Source organism: Callithrix jacchus, chromosome 12 (genome assembly GCF_049354715.1).
Source record: "Callithrix jacchus isolate 240 chromosome 12, calJac240_pri, whole genome shotgun sequence".
NCBI classification, from domain to species: domain Eukaryota; kingdom Metazoa; phylum Chordata; class Mammalia; order Primates; family Cebidae; genus Callithrix; species Callithrix jacchus.
The window spans coordinates 56,960,291-56,986,821 of NC_133513.1; the positions used below are offsets into that span (position 1 = coordinate 56,960,291).

Sequence of the window (26,531 nt, forward strand, 5' to 3'; positions counted from 1 at the left end):
ATACACATTCTTTTCCTCAGCACATGGATCATTCTCAAGGATGGACCATATGGTAGGTCACAACACAAGTGTTAAGACCAAAAAAACAAATAATATCAAGGATCTTCTCTGACCACAATGGAACAAAACTAGAAATTAATAACGAGGAATTTTGAAAGCTATATGAACACATGGAAATTAAACAGTATCCTCCTGAATGACCAGGGGGCCAATGAAGGAATTAAGGAGACTGAAAAATTTCTTGAAATAAATGATAACAGAAACACAACATAGACAAACCTGTGGGAAACAGCAAAAAAGTACTAGGGGGAAGTTTATAGCTTAAGTGCCTACGTCAAAAAAGAGGAAAAACTTCAAATAAACAATCTAACAATACATCTTAAAGAACTAGAAAAGCAAGAGAAAACCAAACCCAAAATTAATTGAAGAAAAGAAATAATAAAGATCAGGGTAAAAATGAATAAAATTTATGATTACCAGAGGCTAGGAAGGGTAGTGGGGGGTGAGAATTGGGCAGATGGGGTGAATACTGGATACAAAAAAAAAATAGAAAGAATGAATAAGACCTACTATTTAATAGCACAAAGGGTGACTACTATAGTCAAGAATAACTCAATTGTACATTTAAAAATAACTAAAAGAGTGTAATTGGATTGTTTGTCATTCAAAGGATAAATGCTTTAAGGGATGATTTTTTTTTAAGCCATGAAAAAGAGTGTCATAACATTCCATTTTTCTAAAGATAAAATCCTGATTAGTGAAGAAATAAAGGTCAAAAGTAAGATGGTTTGTACGTGAATATATTTTAAAAACATGTTAGACTGGTTTTTATGCCAAAAGAAAAGCAAGAAAATGGGAAACATATGTATGACATTTTTAAGTAATAAAGAGATACTAATCATAATATAGAGAGAAATAATGGAAATATATAGTCAGTATACTAAATCTTCCTGATGAGGTATCTAATTAATTAATTCCCTTAGAATACAATTTAAATTCTTTATCATGGCCTGCAGAGCCCTACATGATCTAGTTCCAGCTACGTCTCTGAACTCATTTGTGCTTTTCTCCCCCCTGGTTTTCCATCATCCAACCACCCTGACCTTTTATCAGTTGCAAGAATACACTGAACACTTTCCCTTGGAAACACGAGGCTCTTCTCCTCCTTGGGCTTTTGCATATGCTGCTGATTACCTGTTTGGAAACTCTTTTCCTCACTCTTCACATGGCTAGCTCTTCCATCTTCAAGTCTCAGATCTACCTTACCTGAGATCCCTATCTAAAGTGAATCCCCCTTATAATGTTCTATTTCAGCACCCTGTCATCTTCCTTAGAGCACTTATCACCTTTTGTATTTTATTACTTTTGTCAATCTCCCTCATTAGACTATTGAATCATGTAAGTCTCATTCACCCCATATTCCCAAGGCCAAGTACGGGCAAAACAACCATGCTCAATAAATATTTGTTGAATGAAGGAAAAAAAATGTGACAACCCAAGTATTAGATAATAAGGGAAAGCTCCAGGCCAGGCATGGTGGCTCTTTGGGAGACAGCACTTTGGGAGGCCAAGAAAGGCGGATTACAGGGTCAGGAGTTGGAGACCAGCCTGACCAATATGGTAAAACCTTGTCTCTACTAATAGTACAAAAATGAGCCAGGCTTGGTGGTGGGCGCCTATAATCCCACCTACTCAGAAGGCTGAGGCGGGAGAATTGCTTGAACCCAGGAGGTGGTGCTTGCAGTAAGTCAAGATCACGACACTGTACCCCAGTCTGGGTGACAGAGCGAGACTCCATCTCAAAAAAAAAAGGGAAAGCTCCAATTGTGATATATTAAAACAAGAAAATATATAACATTCAGATTGACCAATATGGAGGTAGTAAATGTCTATATGAAATGATGGTAAATAAAAAAACTTGGCCACAAAATACTATGTACATGTATCATACAACTACATATGGAAATGTATATATACATTCAAAATGATTAGAAAAAACTCAGGCTAATATAAATAGATTTTAACAATTAGCAGGCTTTTTGTTTTAAAAAAAAAAAACGGGTTTCTGGCTGGGTGCCGTGGCCCATGCCTGTAACCTCAGCACATTTCGAGGATGAGGTGGGAGAACTGCTTGAGGTCAGGAGTTCCAGATCCCACCTCTTTAAAAAAATAATAATGATATCTTATGAGATCTGATGGAAATAAATGAAAAAAAAAAAAAATAGCAGGGTGTGGTGGCATGAAACCTGTGGTCCCAGCTTCTCAGGTGGCTAAGGCAAGAGGATGGCTTGAGCCCCGGAGTTTGAGGCTGCAGTAAGCTATGATTGTGCCACTGCACTCCAGCCTGGGTGACAGAGCACGAAAGGAAAGGAAAGAAAAGAAGAGGGAAGGGAGGGGAGGGGAAGGGGGAAGGGAGAGAAGGGAGAAGGGAGGGGAGGGTCCTAACAATATTATATAAAGTCAGTATTGTGGAAAAGTATTTATAAAATGATATTAGGTGAAAAAATACAGCATATTACATGTATATCATGATTATAACTAAGCAAAATTAAATACAGATTGAAAAAAGATATAGAAATAAAAATGTCTATTGCATCAAGGTGATAAAATTATGAATAACAATTGTCTTTTAAAATTTTTTAGGGTTGCTGGTCTTTTAAAAATAATATTTTATAATGGGAAATAGCCAAAAATAAAGAAATAAAAATCACTCATTATCTCATCACCTAATTAATAACCACTGAACAATATTTTGAGTAAATATTCTTGGTCCTTTCCTCTAATATAGGCAAGAATATATATAAAACAAAATTAGAGTGACACTACACATACGATTTTTAACCTGATTGTTTTCATTTGCCAATATACCATAAACTTTCCCAGCATAGGCTTAATAATAAACTTCCAAAAACATTTCAAACAAGGTAACATTAATGGTGAAGACAGAGATTAGTGGACTGGGCATGGCAAAAGGAATAGATTCAGAGCCCAAATCCATACTAACCTGCAACTGTTTAAGTTGAATACTAAGCATGTCTAAGGCTCAACTACTGTATCAATAAAACAAAGCAAATACTGAAAGAAGATGAGGACTGATGCTTCTTTACAGCTATTATGACGTATAATAAATGCAGGAGAGTGAAGGATGAAATATACTGACAAATCCTAACTCCCAGAATTGTCTCCCAAGCACTCCATCAGACTTATCAATCATACAACTCACACCATATCCCCAGGAGAAGTCCGAGCTGCCTTCAGTAGATATCCCTCCGCCTGCATAACTTGGAAAAGCAGACCGTGAATTCCCAGTGTCGGATGATGTAAAAGGTGATTCTCTTGTGATGTCAGACTCACTAAAGGTACAATTTAGGAGGAGGAGAGGAAAAAGAAAGTTTTTCATATGTCCTCAAGTTTCTGTATCATTAACTATTCAGCAACTTATCAGGTGATAAACATGTACAAATATATTCACATAGATAAAAATAAATGAAGAATTTGAAATTGGAGCATCATGAAGGAGTCCTAATTCCTATAGAATTAATGGCAGTCATTCCAAATAATTCTAGTCATAGTTTACCATGAATCCTTCAACATCCCACCTATAACATACTCTTTTTTTTTTTTTTTTTCGAGACAGAATCTCATGCTGTTGCCCAGGCTGGAGTACAGCGGCACAATCTTGACTCACTGCAACCTCTGCCTCCTGGATTCAAGTGATTCTCCTGCCTCAGTCTCCAAACTAGCTAGGACTACAAGCATGCACCACCACACCTGTATTGGTGAAACCATCCCCTACCCCTACCACACAGTCCATGGAAAAATTATCTTCTAAAAAACTGGTCCCTGGTGGCAAAAAGGTTGGGGACTGCTGCTATAAGATATACTATTATCAGGTAATAGCTCTCACAGGAACTAATTTTTGTATTTTAGTAGAGAAGGGGTTTTACCATGTTGCAAGGGCTGGTCTTGAACTCCTGAGCTCAGATAATCCAACCACCCACCTGAGCCTTCCAAAGTGCTAGGATTTACAGGTGTGAGCCACCATCCCCAGCATATAATATACTCTTGACAACTAAAGACATTTCAGAAATGTTAACAGTAGTATCTGAACTTGTATAGCACTATTTATTTAACTATCTATCTAATAGCACTATCTATCTATCTATCTATCTATCTATCTATCTATCTATCTATCTATCTATCTATCTTGAGATGGAGTCTCCCTCTGTCACCAGACTGTAGTGCAGTGGCACAATCTCGGCTCACTGCAAACTCCAACTCCCGGGTTCAGGCAATTCTCCTGCCTCAGCTTCCTGAGTAGCTGGGACTACAGGCACATGCCACCATGCCCAGCTAATTTTATATTTTTAGTAGAGACAGGGTTTCACCATGTTGGCCAGGATGGTCTCAATCTCCTGATCTTGTGATCCACCCACCTTGGCCTCCCAAAGTGCTGAGATTATAGGTGTGAGGCCTGGCCAGCACTTGTTATTTTTTTTGAGATGGGGTTTGTCTCTGGCACCCAGGATGGAATGCAGTGGTGTGATTTCAGCTCAGGGCAGCCTCCGCTTCCTGGGTTCAAGTGATCCTCCCACTTCAGCTTCCCAAGTAGCTGGGACTACAAATGCATGCCACCATGCCCAGCTAATTTTGTTTGTACTTTTGTTTTTTGAAATGGAGCCTCACTCTGTTGCCCATGTTGGAGTGCAGTGGTGTGATCTTGGCTCACTGCAACCTCCTCCTCCCAGGTTCAAGTGATTCTCCTGCCTCAGCCTCCCGGGTAGCTGAGACTACAGGTGTGCACCACTACACCTGGCTACTTTTTGTATTTTTAGTAGAGACGTGGTTTTGCCATGTTGGCCAGGCTGGTATTGAACTCCTGACTTCAAGTGATCTGCCCACCTCAGCCTCCCAAAGTGCTGGGACTACAGGCATGAGCCAACGTGCCCAGCTTTCTTTTTGTATTTTTGGTAGAGATGGAGTTTTGCCATGTTGCCCAGGCTGGTCTTGAACTCTTGAGCTCAAGTGATCCACCTGTCTCAGGCTCCCAAAGTGCTGGGACTACAGGTGTGAGCCACCACGCCCAGCCTATGATTATGTAATTTTTTAAAATCACATATTGCATCTCAGACACTAACTGAAGTTCTAAGAGACTGAAGAACTGTCTTCCCTATTGTATTACATAAAACAACTACAGCTAATATTTATGCATCATTTTTTTTTATAGAGCAAGCATTGTGCCAAGTTTTATATACATTATCTCATTAATATTTGCAACATCCTATAAGACAGGGGTCCCCAACCCTGGGGCCACATGTTGGTCTTTGGCCTGTTAGGAACTCTGGCCGTTAGGAGGTGAGTGGCCGGTGAGTGCATGAAGCTTCATCTGTATTTACAGCAGCTCCCCAGGGCTCACGTTACCACCTGAGATCTGCCTTCTGTCAGATCAGTGGTGCATTAGATTCTCAAAGGAGCACGAACTGTGAATGCAAGGGATCCAGGTTGCGCATTCCTTATGGGAATCTAATGCCTGATCATCTGTCACTGTCTTCTATCATCCCTGGAGGGAACTGTCTGGTTGCAGGAAATAAGCTCAAGGCTCCCACTGATCCTACATTATGGTAAGTTGTATAATTATCTCATTATATAGTACAATGTAAAAAATAATAGAAATAAAGTGTATAATAAATGTAATGCACTTGAATCATCCTGAAACCATCTCCTACTCCTACCACACAGTCCATGGAAAAATTAGCTTCCAAAAAACTGGTCCCTGGTGGCAAAAGGTTGCGGACTGCTGCTATACTATTATCAGGTAAGTAATTTGCCCAATGTTACTCAGCTCATAAGTTACAGGACCAGGATTACAAATCAGATGTCAGACTCCTCCTGAGTCCATGTTCTTTTTTATTCATGTTATGTTATTTTATTGTTTGTTTTTTATAATCTTGTTCTTTCTGATATTTTTTTATTAATATTTTTTCTTGAGACAAGGTCTTGCTCTTTCACCCAGGCTGGAGTAGAGTGGTGCAAAACAGCTTACTGCAGCCTTGACCTTCTGGGCTCAAGCAGTCATCCCATATCACTTCCCTAGTAGCTGAGACCACAGGTGCGGTGCACAGCATGGTACCATGCTTGGCTGTGGTTTTTTTTTTTTTTTTGGTAGCAATGGAATTTGCTGTGTTGTCCATGCTCGTCTTAAACTTCTGGGCTCCAATGATCCTCCCACTTCTTGGCCTCCCATAGTGCTGGGATTATAAGTACTGAGCTCCATGTTCTATTTTTGTTTGTTTGTTTGTTTGTTTGTTTTCACTCTAATCCCATAGCATATTAGCCATGTTCTTAACTATTTTATAATACTACTTCTCAAAGGTTATGAAAATACCTATGATGCTGTCATTAGCAGTTTCAGAATGAAAACTAACTGGTACTGAAAACATGGCAAAAATTCTTACTTTGTTTTCATTAGCACAAGGCTTGATACCAACCCTAAGCCAAAAACAAAACCTTTGCCATAAGCAAGTGCAATAAATAAACAAGTATGCTTTGTGTTATTACCTTTGGGAACTTGTGTCTTTCTCATGGCTGTCACTGGTGGGGGAAATTTCTTCCAGCTTCTCTGGAGGGGGATGATGGTTAAGAGCATGTTTTGTTATTCCTTTCCTATGAAAGACAAAACGAAGTTATATTTCCCATATAAAAATACATACAATTCAATCATTTAATCTAGAAGTTAGTCACCTACTTCCTCTGCTCTGGACCTGCGATTTTTGACATGGTAGCCACCCTGTTTAAAATGTGTCTAGTCAGAATTGTAAATTGAGTGTAAAACACATTGGATTTCAAGAAACATGTGCAATACCTCATTATATTATCTTGATTACATATTAAAATGATAATATTTTGGATATATTGGGTTAAATATATTCTTAAAATTAGTTTCACTACAAATTGAACCTATAGTAGATATCACCACACACCAATTAGTACAGCTAAAATTAAAAATAATAACACAAAATGCAGGCATGGATGTGGAGAAACCAGATATCTCATATATTATTGCTGGCAGGAATGTCAAACGGTACAGCCATTTCAGAATTGTTTGACAGTTTCTAATAAAACTAAACATATGCATTTACCCAGAGCCCTAGCAGTGGCACTCTTGGGCATTATGCCTAGAGAAATGAAAACTTACATTCACACAAAAATCTGCATACAAATGTTCACAGCAGCTTTATTTACAATTGAAAAAATAACTGAAAACAACTTAAATGCCCTTTAACATTTATATATCCACCTAATGGAATATTATTCAGCAATAAAAAGGAATAAACTATTGATACATGCAGCAACTTGGATGGATCTCAAGAGCGCCATGCTTTTTAGTGTAAAAAGCCAAAGCCAATAGAAAAACATTAAATACTACAGTTGACCTTAAACAACACAGGCTTAAATTGTGAGTCCATTTATATACAGCTCTTTTTCAATAAGTATATTGGAACATTTTTTGGAGATTTGCAACAATTTGAAGAAACTCAACAGATGAACCATGTAGCCTAGAAATATCTTTAAAAAGTTAAGAAAAAGGTATGTCATGAATGCATAAAATATGTATAGCTACTAGTCTATTCTTGTGTTGACTATTTATGTTATTGGTAATGCTTCTAGTCAACAGTAGGCTATTAGTAGTTAAGTTTTGGGGAAGTCAGAAGTTAAACGTGGATGTTTTACTGTGCAGGGGGTTGATGCCCCTAACCCCTGCATTGTTTAAGGGCCATTTATATAATGGTATATTGGATAAAACTATAGTGGTAGAGAACAGATTAATGGTGGCCAGGGAAGGAGACAAGTGGATATAACTATAAAGAGATAGTGATACACGATGAAGTTCCCTGATGGTGATGAAACAGCTCTCTATCTTGATTTATAGTTGTATTTGCAGCAATCTATAAATGGGACCAAATTGCATAGAAAGAAAACTAGGTACACACATACACACACACAGGAGTGGATGTAAAAACTGGCTAAGTCTGTAGGTCTAGTTAACAGTATTGTACCAATGTCAGTTTCCTGGCTTTGAAATTATACCACAGTTAGCTAAGATGTCATCATTGGGGGAAGCTGAGTAAAGGGTTCATGGGACTCTCAGTACTATTTTTACAACTTCCTGTGAGTCTACAATTATTTCAAAATAAAAAGGTTAAAAAATTTCTTTTTGAGATGAGGTCTTGCTGTGTCATCCAAGCTGGAGTATAGTGATGTGGTCATAGCTCACTGCAGCCTTGACCTGGGCTCAAGAGATCCTTCTATCTCAGCCTCCTGAGTAGCTGAGATTATAGGTGCTCACCACCACACCTGGCTAATTATTTAATTTTTAATTTTTTTTGGTAGAGATTGGGATCTTGCTGTGTTGCTCAAGCTGGTCTCTAACTCCTGGCCTCAAATGATCCTCCCACCTCAGCTTCCCAAAGTACTGGGATTCAAGGCATGAGACACTGCACTCAGCCTATTTGACCTTTCTTTTTTAATGTGACCACCTGAAAATTTTAAATTACATATGTGGCTTATATCATATTTTTATTGAATATTGTCACTCTAGAGATTCCAATGTGCGCACTGGATTAAGCTATGGGGTCAATTATTATATGTTCCAGTCCTAGTAATCTACAGTAGACTTTCCTTCTCACAAAATTATGTAGTCAAATAAACTTAGGAACTGTGATGGGTTAAACAAAGTTACACAGGTTTCTTTACAAGATGTCTTCCAGGTCTTTAATAAGAAATGTGTACCGTAAATCTCAAATATTCTTATTTCAAAGGAAACTAAGGAACAGAGGGATTAAGTAACCTGCTTAAGTTCATAAGGTTAGTAAGTGATGAAGCCAGGTTTCAAATCCTAGTAGTCTGGCTCTCAGAGGAAGGTCTCTCAAGGAAATAAAGAGTTTGAGATTTTAGTGAATTGTACCATTGTTCTACATAAAGATAAAGCTAAGAGCCCAGTCAGTGGAGCTTGCACTACAAATTATTTCTCAAATTATAGAGATCAGTTTATGCAGACTTATCTGTATGTCTCTCATTTAGCAATCCTACAACAAAGAGCTTGTTTTTAAGAAAGTGGTAAGGATCAGAAATACAAATTCGAGTTGTGAAATAGAGACTTAAGACATTTTTTAAGTCTGCCAGGGGAATCTATGAATTGACAATTAGATAACAAAGAAATATCATTAAATTTAGTAACAGCACTATAACTACATACAAAAATGTCCATAATTTTTAGAGATGCACGACATGTATAGGAATGAAATGACAGTGTCTGCTTTTGCTTTCCTTATTTCACAGAGAGACACAGAGAAGTTAAGAAAGCATAAGGACGATAGATGAAGCAAATATATTAACTTTGATAACTATTGAAGTGGAGATACAGGTAGTTCTCTATATGTTTTCGTTTGAAATTTTTCATTAAAAAATATGAAGCTATGTTGAAAATCATTCCTTTCCCAAATTCTTTTCAACAATTATAATTTGTAATAGGTAGAAAACTAAAGTTACTACTTCAAAGCAGGTTATCATTATTATGACATCTAAAGTAAAAATCGCTTTGAATTTGCTCCCATTTAGATACACTTTACCTTCATTATTCACTTCATCCTGACTCCAGCTACCGAAGCATCTTTTGGGCCTTATAGGGAGTATCAAATCAACAATCAAGGACAAGTAGGCCAGGTGCAGTGGCTCACATCTCTAATCCCAGAACTTTGGGAGGCCAAGGCAGGCAGATCACTTGAGTCCCACAGTTTGAGACCAGCCTGGGTCTCTACTAACCCCATCTCTACTAAAAATACAAAAATTAGCTACGCATGGTGATGTGTGCCTGTGGTCCCCCTACTTGGGAAGCTGAGGTGGGAGAATTGCTTGAACCTGGGAAGTGGAGGTTGCAAGTGAGCCAAGATTGCACCACTGCACTCCAACCTGTGCAACAGAGATTCAGTCTCAAAAAAAAAATACTGGTACAACTATATTAATATTAATATTTCTGGCCCAATAAATGCCTATCATTTTTTTCATATAAGATTTTTTTTCACTTTCAGAATGGTTGGAATTAATTATAAAAGCAGATTTTTTAACTAAACCTCAGTCACTTTATTGGGAAATAACTGTTTTTTCTCAATTTAAAAAAAAAAAAATAGTAACAACACATTCCAAATCTAAGAGATAACTGTTTCTTCTTCCTAGTTCCTAAAGAGTTTACTAGGAACCAAATTGCTACCATGTATAGCTCCTATTCCTTAATAATAAGCTTCTAAAAGGCAAAGAGAGGTTTTAGACTTATTTTCTTTGTATGCCTATTGTATCCCAAGTAAAAGTGAGAAGGGACAAGGAAAATACCATTTATTGAGGAGGTTTATGTGTCAAGCTCCACATCATCATTTTATTTTTATTTATTTATTTATTTATTTATTTATTTATTTATTTATTTATTTTTGAGATAGACTCTCCCTCTGTCACCAGTTGCCAGGCTGGAGTGCAGTGGCGCAATCTCGGCTCACTATAACCTCCGCCTCCTGGGTTCAAGCAATTCTCCTACCTCAGCCTCCCAAGTAGCTGGGACTACAGGTGTGCGCCATCATGCCCAGCTAATGTTTGTATTTTTTTTAGTACAGACAAGGTTTCACCATGTTGGCCAGGATGGTCTCAATCTCTTGACCTCATAATCCACCCGCCTCAGCCTCCCAAAGTGCTGGTATTACAAGCATGAACCACCATGCCCAGTCCCTATTTTTTATTTTTTTGAGACAGAGTCTTGCTCTGTTGGCCAGACTGGAGTGCAGTGGTATGATCTCGGCTCACTGCAACCTCTGCCTCCCTGGTTCAAGCAATTCTCGTGCCTCAGCCTCCCAAGTAGCTGAGATTACAGGGGTGTGCCACCATGCCCAGCTAAGTTTTTTGCATTTTTAGTAGAGACAGGGTTTCACCATTGTTGCCCAGGCTGGTCTTGAACCACTGAGCTCAAGCAATCCGCACACCTTGGCCTCCCAAAGTGCTAGGATGACAGGCGTGGCCCAAACTATAATTTTAAATAAGCTTTTAGATAAGGTCTTATTCCTATATTACAGAAATGAAGCCTCAGTGATGTAGTAATTTGCCTAAAAGTCACATGACTAGAAGACAGCCTAGCCAGAAACCCAAGAATGACTCAAAATATCATGCTTGCAATTATTATGTACAGTTAATATTAATAAATTTATGGTTGCTAAAATTACATAGTTCAATGAAGGAAAAAAATTGGAATTTGGGGTTAAAGTCCAAGCTCAACTCCTGACTTTTTTGGCTATAGAATCTTAAAATGTGTAACATTTCTGATACAATTTCATCTTCTGAAAGACTGAAGATAATCATGCCCATTTTACAGAGTTGTTAAGATCAAAAAGTGAAGTCAGCTGGGCATGGTGGCTCACACCAGCACTTTGGAAGGCTGAGGTGGGAGAACTGCTTGAATATAGGAGTTTGAGACCAGCCTGGGCAACATAGTGATACTCTGTCTCTACCAAAAAAAAAAATTTTTTTTTTTAATTAGCCAGTTGTGGTGGCATGCACCTGCAGTCCCAGCTACTTGAGAGGCTACATTGTGAGGATCACCTGAGCCCACGGGTGGAGGCTGCAGTGAGCAAGGATTGCACCATTGCCTTCCAGCCTGGACAAACATAGCAAGACCCTGTTTCAAAAAAAAGTGAAAGCCCTTTTGGAAGTGTAAAGCATTAATAAATATATGATACTTATTGCATTCAAAATTATTATACAACACTTCAGTCAGGGTAGGGGGTGGATCTTTTTTAAGTCAGAAATATTTGCTCTCTAAAGTCTCAAAAACAAAACTGATCTTTATGGATTCTGGTGCTTAACTGCAGAGCTGGTGAGGCAGTATGTGTGATGGTTATGACCACAGGCTTCAGAATCAGATCGACATCAGGTTTGTACCTCTCAGATCTCCCACCTTCAAGCTGGGTGATCTTTGGCATGCTTACAGTCTTTAAATTTGGGATCTTTATCTGTAAAATATGCAACATAATAGTCCTAATCTGATATCCTTGTTGATAGGATTAAGTAAGCAAATGCATGTAAATAGCTTTGCACAGTGTCAAGTGAGCACTTTACTGGAGCACTCAGCTATTAATAACTTTTCGAGCTGACCATGGCCACTGACAATGGGACCTGAAGCACTGCGGAAACAAATGATTCAGGAGACCCAGTGCTTGAGCTCAGAAATTACATACCAAGGGCGACACGCCCTCAGCTGGAGATGGAGGAAGTAGGGACAGCATCCAGCAGGGCTGAGAGGAGGGAATTCCGAAGAAAAATCTCTCCCCAGCCCTAGGACAGGAGAGGAGCTGAAGGACTGGTAAAGGAGGGTCCCCAGAGCGCCCCCGGCCCGCCCCGGATGGGGTGGCTGAGCAGTCCACTCACAGCTCCAAGCTCTGTGGCACCGCCTTCCGAGTGTATCTGGAGATCATCCTCCTCCTCCTCCTCCTCCTCAGCCGCGGCCGGGGCGGGCACGCCAGGGTGGGGGCCTCCGGGCCTGGCCCTCCTGCCGGCTCCGGCCCGGCCCCCTCCCACCACCTACCGGCCCCGTCTCGCCCCGTCGCCTAGACTCCGATCCGCCACCTCCCCAGGGTCCCCATCTCTCCAGTTCTCCGACTTCCCTGCTTTCCCGCGAGAGCGGAAGTGACGAAGGCACTCGGGCACCCGCAGACGCACAGCAATGACAACACCCAAGCTTCCGGGGACTCAGCGGGCTGACTTTCTCCCAGGATTTCCGCTGGCCCCAGGTCCCGGTTTGGCGTCGGAACAGAGCCTGATCTAGGCTTCGGCGGCCGCTGGCAGCTCTCGATCAGCTCTCTCAGTCGGAGACGCGGCTAAGAAAGGTGCCACAGCGGAGACGCGCAGGAGCGGCCCTAGAACTGTAAGAGAAATTGGCTTCACTTTGTTAGACGGCAGGAGGGAGCCTAGACTGAGTAAAGAGCACTAGACTCCAAATCAAGCCCTTGCTGCGTGGTCGCTTCTCTTTCTGTGCTCCGGGTTTTCTCATATGTACAGTAAGGCATTCGCCTGAGTGATCGTAGAGTCCCTTCCATTTCTGACATCAAATTCTGCATCATGAGGTGTGTTTGGCGTTATGGAGTGGGTGGGTAGAATTACTGTCTGTCCCTCTGGGTTGAAAGGCAAAATGATTTGTTCAGACTGTGGTGAGTGGGTGTCTGGTTAGAAGCAGCAGATTCCTCCTTTAGAAACCTTGAGTAAGGGCAATTGGAATCATTTTGTTAGGGTGGTCCATCCAGTGCAGTTCCTTCCTTTACCACGCATCACCTGGAAGCCAGAATAAACTAGTACTCTTACTTGTAAGGAAAGCCCTTAGAAAATTAAGAGATGTCAATGCAACCTCCATCAAAATACCAATGACATTCTTCGCAGTCATAGAAAAAATGATCCTAATTTTTTTTTTTTTTTTTTTAATTGAGAAGGAGTTTCACTCTTGTTGACCAGGCTGGAGTGCTATGGCACGATCTCGGCTTACCACAACCTCAGCCTCCCAGGTAGCTGGGATTACAGGTATGCACTGCCACACCTGGCTAATTTGGTACCTTTTTTTTTTTTTTTTTTTTTTTAGTAGAGACGGGGTTTCTCCATGTTGGTCAGGCTGTTCTCGAACTCTTGACTGCAGGTGATCCTCCTGCCTTAGCCTCCCAAAGTGCTGGGATTACAGGCGTGAGCCACCATGCCTGGCCTAATCCTAAAATTTATATGGAACCACAAAATACCCAAAATAGCCAAAGCTATCCTGAGGGGCGGGGAGAGGGGGGGACTGGAAGAATCACATTACCTGACTTCAGATTATACTACAGAGTTATAGTACCCAAAACAGCATGGCACTGGCATAAAAACAGACATATAAACCAATGGAACAGAATAGAGAACCCAGAAACAAATCCATATGTCTGCAGTGAATTCATTTTCAACAAAGGTGCCAAGAATATACCCTGGGGAAAAGACAGTCTCTTCAATAAATGTTACTGGGAAAACTGATACCCATATGCAGAAGAATGAAACCAGACCCACTATCTCTCACTGTATACAAAAATCAAATTAAAATGAATTTAAGACTTATATCTAAGCCCTCAAACTATGAAACTACTAAAAGGAAATATTGGGGAAACTCTCCAGGACAGTGGATTGGGCAAAGATTTCTTGAGTAGTACCCCACAAACAGAGATAGCAAAAGCAAAAATGACCAAATGGGAGCACATCAAGTTAAAAAGCTTCTGCACAGCAAAGGAAACAATCAAAGAAGTGAAGAGACAACACACAGAATGGGAGAAAATATTTGCAAACTACCCATCTGACAAGGGATTAATAACCAAAATATATAAGGAGCTCAAACAACTCTAGGAAGCAATCTAATAATCTGATTAAAAATTGGACAAATACTCTGAATAGACATTTCTGAAAGAAGACATAAAAATGGCAGATAGGTTTATGAAAAGGTGCGCATGTCTTTGATCATCAGAAAAATGCAAATGAAAACTACAATAAGACAGCATCTCACCCCAGTGAAAATGGCTGTTATCTGTAAGACAGATAATAACAAATGCTGGCAAGGATTTGGAGAAAACACTGTTGGTGGGATTGTAAATTAATGCAGTCACTATGGAGAACAATTTTGGAGATTCCTCAAAAAACTAAAAATAGAGCTACTATAGATCCAGGAATCCCATTGCTTGGTATTTACCCAAAAGAAAGGAAATCAGTATATCAAAGAGATATCTGCATGTTTATTGCAGCACTGTTCACAATAGCCAAGATTTGGAAGCAACCTAAGTGTCCATCAACAGCTAAGTGAATGAAGAAAATGTGGTACATACACAAAATGGAGTACTTTTCAGCCATAAACAAAATGAGATTTTGTTATTTGTAACAACATGGATGGAACTGGAGATCATTATGTTAACTGAAATAAGCCTGGCACAGAAAGATAAACTTTAAATGTCCTCATTAATTTGTAGGAGCTAAAAATTAAATCAGTTGAACTCATGGAGATAGCAAGTAGAAGGATGGTTACCAGACTGGGAAGGGTTGTAGAGGGTTGATGGGGGAGTTGTATGGTTAAAGGGCACAGAAAAATAGAGCAAATGAAAGCTAGTATTTAGTAGCACGACAGGGTGACTACAGTAAATAATTTAATTGTACATGTAAAAATAACAAAGTTCTGAGGAGAGCATATCCTGGCTATAAAGAAGTTTTTTTAATGAAAATAAAGTGTATAATTATATTGTAACACAATGGATAAATGCTTAAGATGATGGCTGTCTCATTTACCCTGATGTGATTGTTATGCATTATATACCTGTTTCAAAATATCTCATGTACCCATAAATTTATACACCTATTTTTTCCCCTTAAAAATTAAAAAAAAAAAAGAAAGAAAGAAAGACATATCTACCATCCCATGAGATTTGAAAAAGGGGCAAATTTAGGACAGAGGTAAGATGACAGGACACGAATGTTTTGTAGTTCTGAATTCCTCTACACTATGCAATGTTCATAAAAGAGAGAGGATTACATTCTGCAGAGCAAAAGAGATTATTCTTTAGAGTTGAACAAAATTTTAAAGCAGGGAGAGATTTTAGAGATGGTAGATAACTTATCCTAAATTAAAGAAAAAAACCCAGAAAGAGAAAGTGAAATGTCTACAGTGGCACAGCTAATTAGTGGCAGAACTGGGATTTTTGATAGCATGTAAACAGTGGATGTTAGTGCAGTGTTTCTTGAAGTATGTTACACATACCACTCCTAGTACAAGGGAAAACATTGAAAATTTCATTTTTCACTTGCAAAACAGGAAAAATATAAAAAATAGTGATGTTATTCTTATTAATTGGGGAATGTGATACGGGTTTCTATTCACTGTATTATATCAAGGTTTCCTTTGAACATAATTTTAAACATAAAGTTTTAAGTGTAAAGTGTCATTAAAAATAATGTTAGACCAGGCACAGTGGCTCATGCCTGTAATCCCAGCACTTTGGGAGAGCAAGGGAGAAGGACTGCTTGAGCTCAGGAGTTCAGGACCAGCCTGGGCAACATGGCAAAACTTTGCCGCTACTAAAAATACAAAAAAAATTAGCTGGATGTGGTGGCACATGCCTGTGGTCCCAGCTGCTTGGGAGGCTGAGGTGGGTGGATGGCTTGAGTCCAAGCAGTAGAGGTTGCAGTGAGCTGTGATCATGCCACTGCACTCCAGCCTGGGTAACAGAGGTGACTCATGCCTATAATCACAGCACTTTGGGAGGCCGAGGCAGGCGGATTACTTGAGGTCAGGAGTTTGAGACCAGCCTGGCCAACATGGTGAAACCTTGTCTCTAACAAAAATTAGTTGGACATGGTGGCATATGCCTGCAATCACAGCTACTTGGGAGGCTGAGGCAGGAGAATTGCTTGAACCCAGGAAGCGGAGGCTGCAGTGAGCCAAGATGGAGCCATTTGCACTCCAGCCTGAGTGCAAACAATGTTTGCCCTTGTACTAGGAGTGGGCAACAAGAGCAAAACTGTGTCTCAAAATAAATAAATAAAGTTTAAAAAAATTAAATAAATATTACTGTAGGTAGTGTATGGTTAAGGCAAAAACCATGATGATGGTATGTGCCTAACTAAATCTTATTTTTTTTATTTTTATTTTTTTGACATGGAATCTTTGATGCCCAGACTGGAGGGCAGGGCATGATCTCTGCTCACTGCAACCTCTGCCTCCTAGGTTCAAGCGATTCTTCTGCCTCAGCCTCCCGAGTAGCTGGGATCATAGGCATTTGCCACCACACCCAGCTAATTTTTTGCATTTTTAGTAGAGACGGGGTTTCACTGTGTTGGCCAGGCTGGTCTCAAATTTTAGAAAACAATGTTCATAGAGTCATCTAAAAAAGAGTTCAGAGAATGTGATGTTACTTCTGCATTGTTCTATGTGGTTTGTATTTTGGAACTTTAAATGTAGTTTTCAAAGAAGAATGGAAGAATCTATGAAGCTTGCTATGGTGGAAGACACCGTGGAGTACCGCCTGTTCCTGATACCAGATGAATCAAGGGACCCAGAAAAACAAAAAGAGGTTCTTCAGAAGTATATTGAGAGAATAATGACCCAGTTTGCACCTATGCTGGTCTCCTACATCTGGCAGAATCAGCCTTTCAATCTGAAATATAAACCTGGGAAAGGTAAGGCTCTTTTATTTGTTTTGATTAATGTGATTTTTAATGTTATTCTGACAACAGTAATGTGTAATAGTCCACACTTCATTCAGTATTGTCAGGAGGAGATTAATACACTAAACTTGTTAGATAAGTGATACTTGTCTATATTCAGTTAGCCTTAAACCTAAAGCTCTTTAAAAAAAAAAAGTAATGAAAGCTTTCTAAATTTGCCTTAGGAATTAGCATGTGCTAAACATTATTAAACTCATAGCTATTCTTTTAAACTTTCGTTGCTATACAGTGCCATAATGTATCTAACTATACTGAACAGTGTCAGGCATGTGGCTTTAATCCTAGTTCCTTTTGGTTTTACTCAGTATTCCTTATTTTGTTAATGTGTTTAGTAACCTGCCTTGTTTCATATAGCTGTTTTGGTGAGGATCTGAGTGTCTCTGCCGGGCTTATAAAGATAAATAATTGGGCTTTATGACTACTATTTGCCATTCAGGAGCATTTTGAGGTTTCTTTATTGCTCTCCTGTGTTGTTGATGCTTGAGATCTGACCTCTGCCAAATATGATACTCTGTCCTGTTATGAGAAAAACCCAGGATTATACAGAAAAATGTTCCCCCAAACTAGGAGGGAGCTGAAAGACCAAAGAATGACTCGGACAGGTCTATCTTGGCAAGTAGATGAGTTTATTCGGACTTACACACAGGACACTCCTGGGCAGCAGCAGGACAGCTCTAGAAATCTGCCCCACCTTCTGTCTCTAAGCTGCTTGTAAGCTAATTTTTTGGCTCTTTGCCTACTGTGTATATGCAGACACTGTTTTCCTTGGTATGTTCCCAGCTATGCCCTGAGATGTTTGGGTTCTCAGGACCTGCTCGTCTGCTGGGCACCATGGCTTTGGCTTGCCAGCTGGCCTTCAAACTTTAAGCAGCAGACATACTGCTTAAAGTGGGAAACTGGTCACACTACAGCCCTGTCATTTCTTATAGTTTTATGAAAATTAATCATGGGTAGGTGACCAAGGCTCTACTCACACTGTGACTTCTGTGAGGTCTTATTTGGGATCAGGAACCTGGCATCTTGTGATGCCATCACAAGATAGCCCCCATGTATACATAACAAGTGTACATCACTGTGATACTCTCAGTTTAGTGCTTATCTGCTGTCTTTTGGCTAGCATTGCTACATATCTTCTCTACTGTTAATTTTGTTGAACTCTTATTCATCGAAATACATATATATTTATTGGCAAGAACACTGTCATGTTGGTGCAGCACATCCAAAACCAACCCTTTATCTGTTCTCTAGAAAGCCATTTTTACCCTATGTTTTCTTATCTTGTTTAATGGCATTGCCATCCACCCAGTTATTCAAGCTAGTCAATAATTCAGAATCATAATCAGTTCCTCACTTCACCATGTTCGGTCAGATGCTAAATCCTTAATGCTTTGAAAATATGACCCCTTCTCTACATCTATTTGGCTTCAGCGTAGGCCCTTTTTATCTCTACATCTAGAAAACAACAATAACCTCCTAACTTACCTCTCTGGTTCCAGTCTTTGTAGTTCCTCACACTGTTGCCAGTTACCTTTGTAAAACACAAATTTGATTGTGTCACTCTGCTGCTTAATATCCTTCAATAGTTCCCATTGCTTCAGGATGAAGTTTAAATTGAAGTCTAATATAGACAAAAATAGATACTTTAATTGGAGTTCTCTAGTTGAAGAAACTTGAGATCTGGGGTGGGGAGAAGAGTTGGTTGGGCTGTTCTTCCTGTTGTTTGCCATGGCAGCTCTTGAGACACTCTGTAATGTACTTGTTTGACCTTCATTCTGTTAATGTGGGATGTTACTGTACATTGATTTTCATGTATTGAACCATCCTTGCATCCCAGGAATAAATCCCGCTTGGTCATGGTTAACCATCTATTTAATGTGCTGCTGAATTCAGATTGCTGATATTTTGTTAAGGATTTCTGCATTGACATTCATCAGGGATATTGGTCTACAGTTTTCTGATATTGTCTTTGTTTGGTTTTGGTATTAGGGTAATGCTGGCCTCAGAAGGAATTTGGGAATTCCCTCCCCTTCATTTTTTTGGAAGATTTTGATGAGGATTGGTGTCAAATTCTTTAAATGTTTGGTAGATTTCCCCGGTGAAGCCAGCTTTTCTTTACTAGGAGCTTTTGGATTATTTATTCAATCTCCTTACTAGTTATAGATCTGTTCAGATTTTTCTGTTTCTCATGATCCAGTCTTGATAGGTTGTGTGTTTTTAGGAATTTGTCCATTTCTTCAACATTATCAAATTTATTGGCATGCCATTGTTCATAGAATTATCTTATCCTTCTTATTTCTGTGACATAGTTTGTATTGCCCCCTCTTTCATTTCCGATTTTAGTTATTTGAGTATTTGCTCTTATTCCTGGTTAATTAAGTTAATAGTGTGTCAATCTTTTTTAAAAAAAACTAAATCAGTTGTTTTGTTTTTCTGGTCATTTCATTTATCTCTGCTGTAATGTTTATTATTTACTTCCTTATGCTAGGTTTGGGTTTTGTTTCATTTAGTTTTTTTTCCCCCTAATTCTTTAGGGTATAGATTGTTGATCTGAGATCTTTCACAACTACAAACTTCCTCCTTAGCACTGCTTTCTCTGAATCCCTTAAGTTTTGGTATGATGTGTGTTCATTTTCATTTGTCCCAAGATATTTTCTAATTTCCCTGTGATTTCTTCCAAGAGTGTGTTGTTGTTTAGTTTCCATGTGTTTGTGAATAGTGCACATGTTCCATCTCTATCCAAATTTGGTCCATCCAAATCTAGCGTTCTGGTATTCCCAGAATACTCTATACGTGCATACTTTATACACTATGCCTCTGTGCCTTTGCACATACTTTTCCATTTTTCTGGACAAACATAGCACAGATATCCCCTCCTTTATACTCACATCGCCCTTACTGCATACCCCTGTTTTAGAGTTCATTGTCTTGTTTTGAGATCATTTGGTTATCTAGTTTTACCCTGAGCTCCTCAGGAGCAGGCTTCTTGTTCAGGATTGCAACCCTGGCTCCCCAGTACTTAGAGCAGTCAGTCAATGAATGTTTATTCAATTGAATGATTATGTGCATTTTATTTGCAGTAACAAATTTATCTGGTTACATGGTTGCTTTTCTCTTGTTTTTAGGAGGTGTTCCTGCTCATGTGTTTGGCATGACAAAGTTTGGGGATAATATTGAGGATGAATGGTTTATTGTTTATGTCATAAAGCAGATTACAAAGGAATTTCCAGAGTTAGTAGCAAGGTATTATAATTATTTTAATTATTCTAAAGAAATTCTATTACTGAAATAAAGTGACTACATTTTTATCTATTTAGTGATTTATTTTTCTCCTAGTCTGCTGGAAATTGTACAGATTTGGGACAGATTTTTTTTTTTTGAGACACAATCTGGCTCTGTCACCCAGGGTGGAATACAGTGGTGTGATCATGGCTCACTGCAACCTCTGCCTCACAGGTTCAAGTGATTCTGCTGCTTCAGCCTCTCGACTAGCTGGGATTACAGGCACGCACCACCACAACTAGCTAATTTTGTATTTTTAGTAAAGATGGGGTTTCACCATGTTGACCAGGCTGGTCTTGAATCCCTGACCTCAGGTGATCCACCCTCCTCGGCTTCCCAAAGTGCTGGGATTACAGTTTTCTTTCTCTTCTCTTGTGACTTCCTTTTCTTGAGAAAGAAAGTACTATCGAAGAGTTCAACTTCCAAAAGATTTCAAACAAAACCTAGGGTTCTACTGCTCTGGCTTCCCAGAAGTAATCACCATTAAATTCCTTGTGGATCTTTGGAAAATAAAATTCCATTCATTCACATACATATTTTCCATATTTTAAGTATGTATGCCTCTACTGGACCATAGCTATACTTTTTGAGAAATCATACACAGAAACAATTTAAAGAGAAGTCAGTGAACAATTGTATAGGAAGCAAAGTAGGTAACACTGCATTAAAAATGGGACTTGAGGTAGGGTGCGGTGGCTTACGCCTGTAATCCCAGCACTTTAGGAGGCTGAGGCAGGAGAATCGCTTGAACGCGGGAGGCAGAGGTTGCGGTGAGCCGAGATTGCACCATTGCACTCCAGCCTGGGCAACAAGAGCAAAATTCCATCTCAAAAAGAAAAAAAAAGTGTCTTGCTATTTTGCCCATGCTGGACTTGAACTCCTGGGCTCAAGCCATCCTCCTGCCTCAGTCTCCCAAGTATCTGGTACTACAAGCACATGCTACTGTGCTTTATTTTATTTTATTTTTTTGAGACAGAGTTTCACTCTGTTGCCCAGACTGGACTGCAGTGGAACAATCTTGGTTCACTGCAACCCCTGCCTCCCGACCTCAAGTGATTCTCATACCTCATCCTCCTGAGTAGCTGGGGATACAGGCGTGCACCACCACACTTGCCTAATTTTTGTATTTTTTGTGGAGACAAAGTTTCACCATGTCCCTACTTTGGGAGGCCATCTCTACTTTGGGAGGCCGAGGCAGGCAGATAACAAGGTCAAGAGATCGAGACCATCCTGCCAACATGGTGAAACCCCATCTCTACTAAAAATACAAAAATTAGCTGGGCATGGTGGCGCATGACTGTGGTTCCAGCTACTCGGGATGCTGAGGTAGGAGAATCACTTGAACCCAGGAGGTGGAGGTTGCAGTGAGCCAAGGTTGCACCACTGCACTACAGCCTGGCGACAGAGTGAGACTCTGTCTCAAAACAAAATAAATAGAGTAAAAACGGGACCTGAGTTTTCTATAAGTACCAAGTATTGCCAGCAGAGGGCGTTCCGCCCACTTATATTTTGTCCTAGTTTTCCTAGTCAGCACCCAAATTCTCATCTTTTTTTTTTTCTTCCTTCAGGGAGGCCAGAATGGAATAAATTCTGATCTTTTTTTTTACCCACCCCAGCCTCTTTCCCAGCAGAACAAAAGAGAAGGGGAAAAAAACCTTTGAAAACTTATTATTTAAATTTTAAATATACATTAAAATAGAATGAACCCACGTGTTCCCATTACCCAGCTTCAACAATCACCAACTCATGGTCATTATTATTCTATCTGTAGCTGTCATTTGATTCTTAAATACTTCAGGATGTAAATCAAAGAGATAACTCATTTTATTTTTATCTTTAAATAAATGTATTTAATTTTTTTTAATGTTTTAAATTTATTTATTATTTATTTAGTTTTTTAAAGACAGGGTCCTAGGCTGGGCGCCATGGGTCATGCCTGTAATCCCAGCACTTTGGGAGGCCAAGGCAGACGGATCACCAGAGGTCGGAAGTTCAAGATCAGCCTGACAACCATGGAGAAACCCCATCTCTACTAAAAATACAAAATTAGCTGCACATAGTGGCACATGCCTGTAATCCCAGCTTATCAGGAGGCTGAGGCAGTAGAATCACTTGAACCCAGGAGGCAGAGGTTGCGGTGAGCCGAGATCGCGCCATTGCACTCCAGCCTGAGGAACAAGAGTGAAATTCCATCTCAAAAAAAAAGACAGGGTCTTGCTATTTTGCCCAGGCTGTACTTGAATTCCTGAGCCATCCTCCTGCCTCAGTCTCCCAAGTATCTGGTACTACAGACACATGCCACTGTGCTCTATTTATTTTATTTTATTTTATGTCTTTGAGACAGAGGCTCACTCCTCAGTGGAGTGATACTGGCTCACTGCAACCCCTGTATCCCAGACTCAAGTGATTCTTATACCTCATCCTTCCAGGTAGCTGGGGCAACAGGCGTGCACCACCACACCTGCCTAATTTTTGTATTTTTATAGAGACAAGGTTTCACCATGTTGTCCAGGCTGGTCTTGAACTCCTGACCTCAAGTGATCCACCTGCTTCAGCCTCCCAAATTGCTGGGATTACAGGCGTGAGCCACTGCACCTGGCCTGTTTTTTAAATTGACAAATAAAAATTGTATATATTTATTATGTATAACATGTTGTCTTGAAATACATATATGTTGTAGGATGGCTGAATTGAGCTTATAACATATATTACTTCACATACTTATTTTTTTGTGTGCGGTAAGAACATTTAAAATCTGCCTTAGCAAGTTTCAAGAACACAATACATTGTAGGCTGGGCACAGTGGCTCACACCTGTAATCCTAGCACTTTGGGAGGTTGAGGCAAGAGCATCACATGAGGTCAGAAGTTGGAGACCAGCCTGGCCAACATGGTGAAACCCTGTCTCTACTAAAAATACAAAAATTAGCCGGGCACGGTGGCCCACGCCTGTGGTCCCAGCTACTTGGGAGGTTGAGGCAGGAGAATCACTTGAGCCCAGGAGGCAGAGCTTGCAGTGAGTATGACTGCACCACCGCACTCCAGCCTGGGCAACAGAGTGAGACTCTGTCTCAAAGCTAAACTAAAATAATAAAAATAAAAAAATAGAGCTAGAATGGTATATAACAGTATATAAAATACACTGTGTCTTGTGTACAAAAGGGAGAAAATACAAATATATATTTCTATAGCTAGATTATGCATAAGCAAACTCTAGAAGGATATACAAGAAACAGCAGTGATATGTGTAGGGTTGAGCAGATAGGAACAAAAGTAGGAGGGAGACTTTTTCATTTTGTAACTTTTAATATATTTTTTAAAATTTTAACCATGTTAATGTATAACCTGTTAAAACTTTTAAATTTAAAAACATGATGCCGGCTGGGCACAGTGGCTCATGCCTGTAATCCCAGCACTTTGGGAGGCTGAGGTGTGTGGATCACCTGAGGTCAGGAGTTCAAGACCAGCTTGGCCAACATGGTGAAACTCCATCTCTACTAAAAATACAAAAATTAGCCAGATGCTGTAGTGGGCACCTGTAATCCCAACTACTTGGGAGGCTGAGGCAGGAGAATCGCCTGAACTTGGGAGTGGAGGTTGCAGTGAGCCAAGATCAGGCCACTGCACTCCAGCCTGGGCAACAGAGCCAGACTGTCAAAAAAAAAAAAAAAAGTAATGCAAATGATTATCTTTTCAGGTCCAAATACCACCTCTTACATGAAGGCTTTTCTAATCTCTGCTATGTTTTTTTTTTCTTTTGGAACCCTATAGTACTTTATGTATTTTTATATTTTTGTTTAATATTTCTTTATGTAAATTGCTTATCTTCTCTCCTTATTATCTACCTTCAACTCCTTACAGTCTTATAGTCTCCTCCTTTCCCATAGCTATCTACACATGGTTCATACTCAAATATTTACTAAGATGAAAAGGAAAATGTATTAGAATAAGACTGTTTTGGTTACTAGCAAATATGTGCTTTTTGAATGCAAAATTGGAAATTTTCTTGCATTAGGATTGAAGACAATGATGGCGAATTCTTGTTAATAGAAGCTGCTGACTTTCTCCCTAAATGGTTGGATCCTGATAATAGCACCAATAGGGTAGGTACACCCAAGTTTTGAAAATTTATAGAGATGAAATCATACTGGATTACATTCAATATGTACCTAGAGTTTGCCAGTGCCCCCTATGAAAATTAAAATGTACTATTTGCAGGTATTTTTCCACCATGGGGAATTGTGTATTATTCCTGCACCAAGAAAAGCTGGAGAAGAATCTTGGTTACCCAACACACCCCCAACAATTCCACAAGCATTGCATATAATCTCAGCACATCCAGAAAAAATACTTGCTTCAGAATCTATACGAGCTGCTGTGAATAGACGCATCAGAGGGTAAGAAAAATATCACTTCCGTTGCTGATTAAGGAATCTTTTAGTTTCATGTAGTTCAATCTTTCTTTGATTTTTGTTTTTCTTTAAGTTCTGTTGGTCTTAATCAGTCTTTCTCTGACTATAAAATGTCTTTCACCGATATTAACGCTAATTTTCCTTTTGTCTTCATTCCTCTTTATGAAATTGACTAATAAACTTACAGATTTTAAAATTGGAAACAAATACATCTTTAAATTTCCCATTCAGAAGGGTTATAATCTTGTCCCAATATTTTTGCATTTATTTACCCTAGATATCATGGCTAAGTATTAGCTCTATCCATGGGTAAAAATTTGAGACCTTCAAAAAACGGAAACCTAATGGAGCACAAGGTGCTCAGGTTTTTTTGTTGTTCTGGGTCTCTATCTGGGATTCTTTGACCTATGTCAGAATTCAATTTCTGAATAAAACTTTAGCTTTTATTCAGAAAAGAAGATCTTAACCTAGTAACATATTAGTTCATCCATTCAAATTTGGGTGCCTATTAAATATGTAGCACAATTTAGGGCTTAACAATATTAAAAATATTTTAGCTTCAGTATACTTTGTACCATTCTTTTAGAAGAAAAGCTTTGATTTTATCTTTACTCCAAAGTATAATAGGTTTTTTGTTTTATTTTTGAACTACAATAATCCCTTTTCTTTATTTTCCATTTCTTCCTACTTTTTCTTTTTCCTTCTCTTCCTTCTTATAGTCTTAAGTGTATGTGCAGTATCTGTTTTCATCTCTCTGTACATACTACTCTTGATGAACAAAGACAAGATGTTGAAAAGAAAGTGAAAGATACAAGAATTCTAGGTATTTGTATATTGTAAAATGAAAATAATATGTTACCTGTCCCAGGTACCCAGAAAAAATTCAGGCCTCCCTTCATAGAGCACACTGCTTCCTTCCAGCTGGCATCGTGGCAGTGCTAAAGCAGCGCCCCAGATTGGTGGCTGCAGCAGTCCAGGCATTTTACCTGCGAGACCCTATTGACCTACGAACCTGTCGTGTTTTCAAGACATTCTTGCCTGAAACTCGAATAATGACATCGGTGAGATTTCTATCTTGGTCATTTAGTTTCTCTCATGGGAAACAGAGTTGAAACATGATTTTTTTTTTTCTTTTTATATTTCTCAGTGCTCAGTGAATGAAACATTATTTTAGTTGCTCTCTAGAAAAAACAAGGAAATATTCTATTTCTTTGTAGCATGTTGATATAGGTTGAATATTCCTTATCTGAAATGCTTGGGACCAGAAATATTTCAGATTTCAGATTTTTTTTTTTTTTGGATTTTGGAATATTTGCATTATACTTACCAGTTGAGCATTCCAAATCGGAAAATGTAAAATCTCACAACTTTGAGCATATCGTTGGCACTCAAAAAGTTTTGGATTTTGGAACATTTTAGATTTCAGATATTCACATTGGGGATACTCAAACTATTCACATTTTTTCTTCTACCTCGTGAAGGAAATTTTCAAGATACCTGACTCCCCATTTATTCTTAATGTTTCATACCTATTTTT

The 26,531-nt window shown here is 39.2% G+C and overlaps 3 protein-coding genes across 20 annotated transcripts in view; 2 read left to right on the forward strand and 1 right to left on the reverse strand.

The window, feature by feature from the left end:
• DNAJC9 (DnaJ heat shock protein family (Hsp40) member C9) overlaps window positions 1-5,694 on the forward strand; it is a 54,869-nt gene extending 49,175 nt beyond the window's left edge. For both annotated transcript variants that reach the window (XM_054242331.2, XM_054242330.2), the window contains one exon: window positions 3,638-5,694. In XM_054242331.2, coding sequence (XP_054098306.1) covers window positions 3,638-3,683 — 46 coding nt within the window. In that variant the 3' untranslated portion in view covers window positions 3,684-5,694. The remainder of the gene's footprint in view (window positions 1-3,637) is intronic.
• The window catches only part of FAM149B1 (family with sequence similarity 149 member B1), a 55,933-nt gene extending 43,202 nt beyond the window's left edge, over window positions 1-12,731 (reverse strand). For 11 of the 14 annotated variants that reach the window (XM_054242320.2, XM_078345599.1, XM_078345598.1 and 8 more), the window contains exons 1-3: window positions 12,463-12,731; window positions 6,559-6,663; window positions 3,224-3,353 (exon numbers count right to left, since the gene is read on the reverse strand). In XM_054242320.2, coding sequence (XP_054098295.1) covers window positions 3,224-3,353; window positions 6,559-6,646 — 218 coding nt within the window. In that variant the 5' untranslated portion in view covers window positions 6,647-6,663; window positions 12,463-12,731. The remainder of the gene's footprint in view (window positions 1-3,223; window positions 3,354-6,558; window positions 6,664-12,462) is intronic. The other 3 variants (XM_078345600.1, XM_054242321.2, XM_078345597.1) reach the window with 2 other exon arrangements.
• A 62-nt stretch (window positions 12,732-12,793) lies between these two features.
• ECD (ecdysoneless cell cycle regulator) overlaps window positions 12,794-26,531 on the forward strand; it is a 35,475-nt gene continuing 21,737 nt past the window's right edge. For 2 of the 4 annotated variants that reach the window (XM_054242313.2, XM_035268002.3), the window contains exons 1-6: window positions 12,794-13,157; window positions 17,039-17,256; window positions 20,427-20,544; window positions 24,598-24,685; window positions 24,801-24,979; window positions 25,863-26,055. In XM_054242313.2, the coding sequence (XP_054098288.1) occupies window positions 13,153-13,157; window positions 17,039-17,256; window positions 20,427-20,544; window positions 24,598-24,685; window positions 24,801-24,979; window positions 25,863-26,055 (801 nt within the window). In that variant the 5' untranslated portion in view covers window positions 12,794-13,152. The remainder of the gene's footprint in view (window positions 13,158-17,038; window positions 17,257-20,426; window positions 20,545-24,597; window positions 24,686-24,800; window positions 24,980-25,862; window positions 26,056-26,531) is intronic. The other 2 variants (XM_002756242.7, XM_078345593.1) reach the window with 1 other exon arrangement.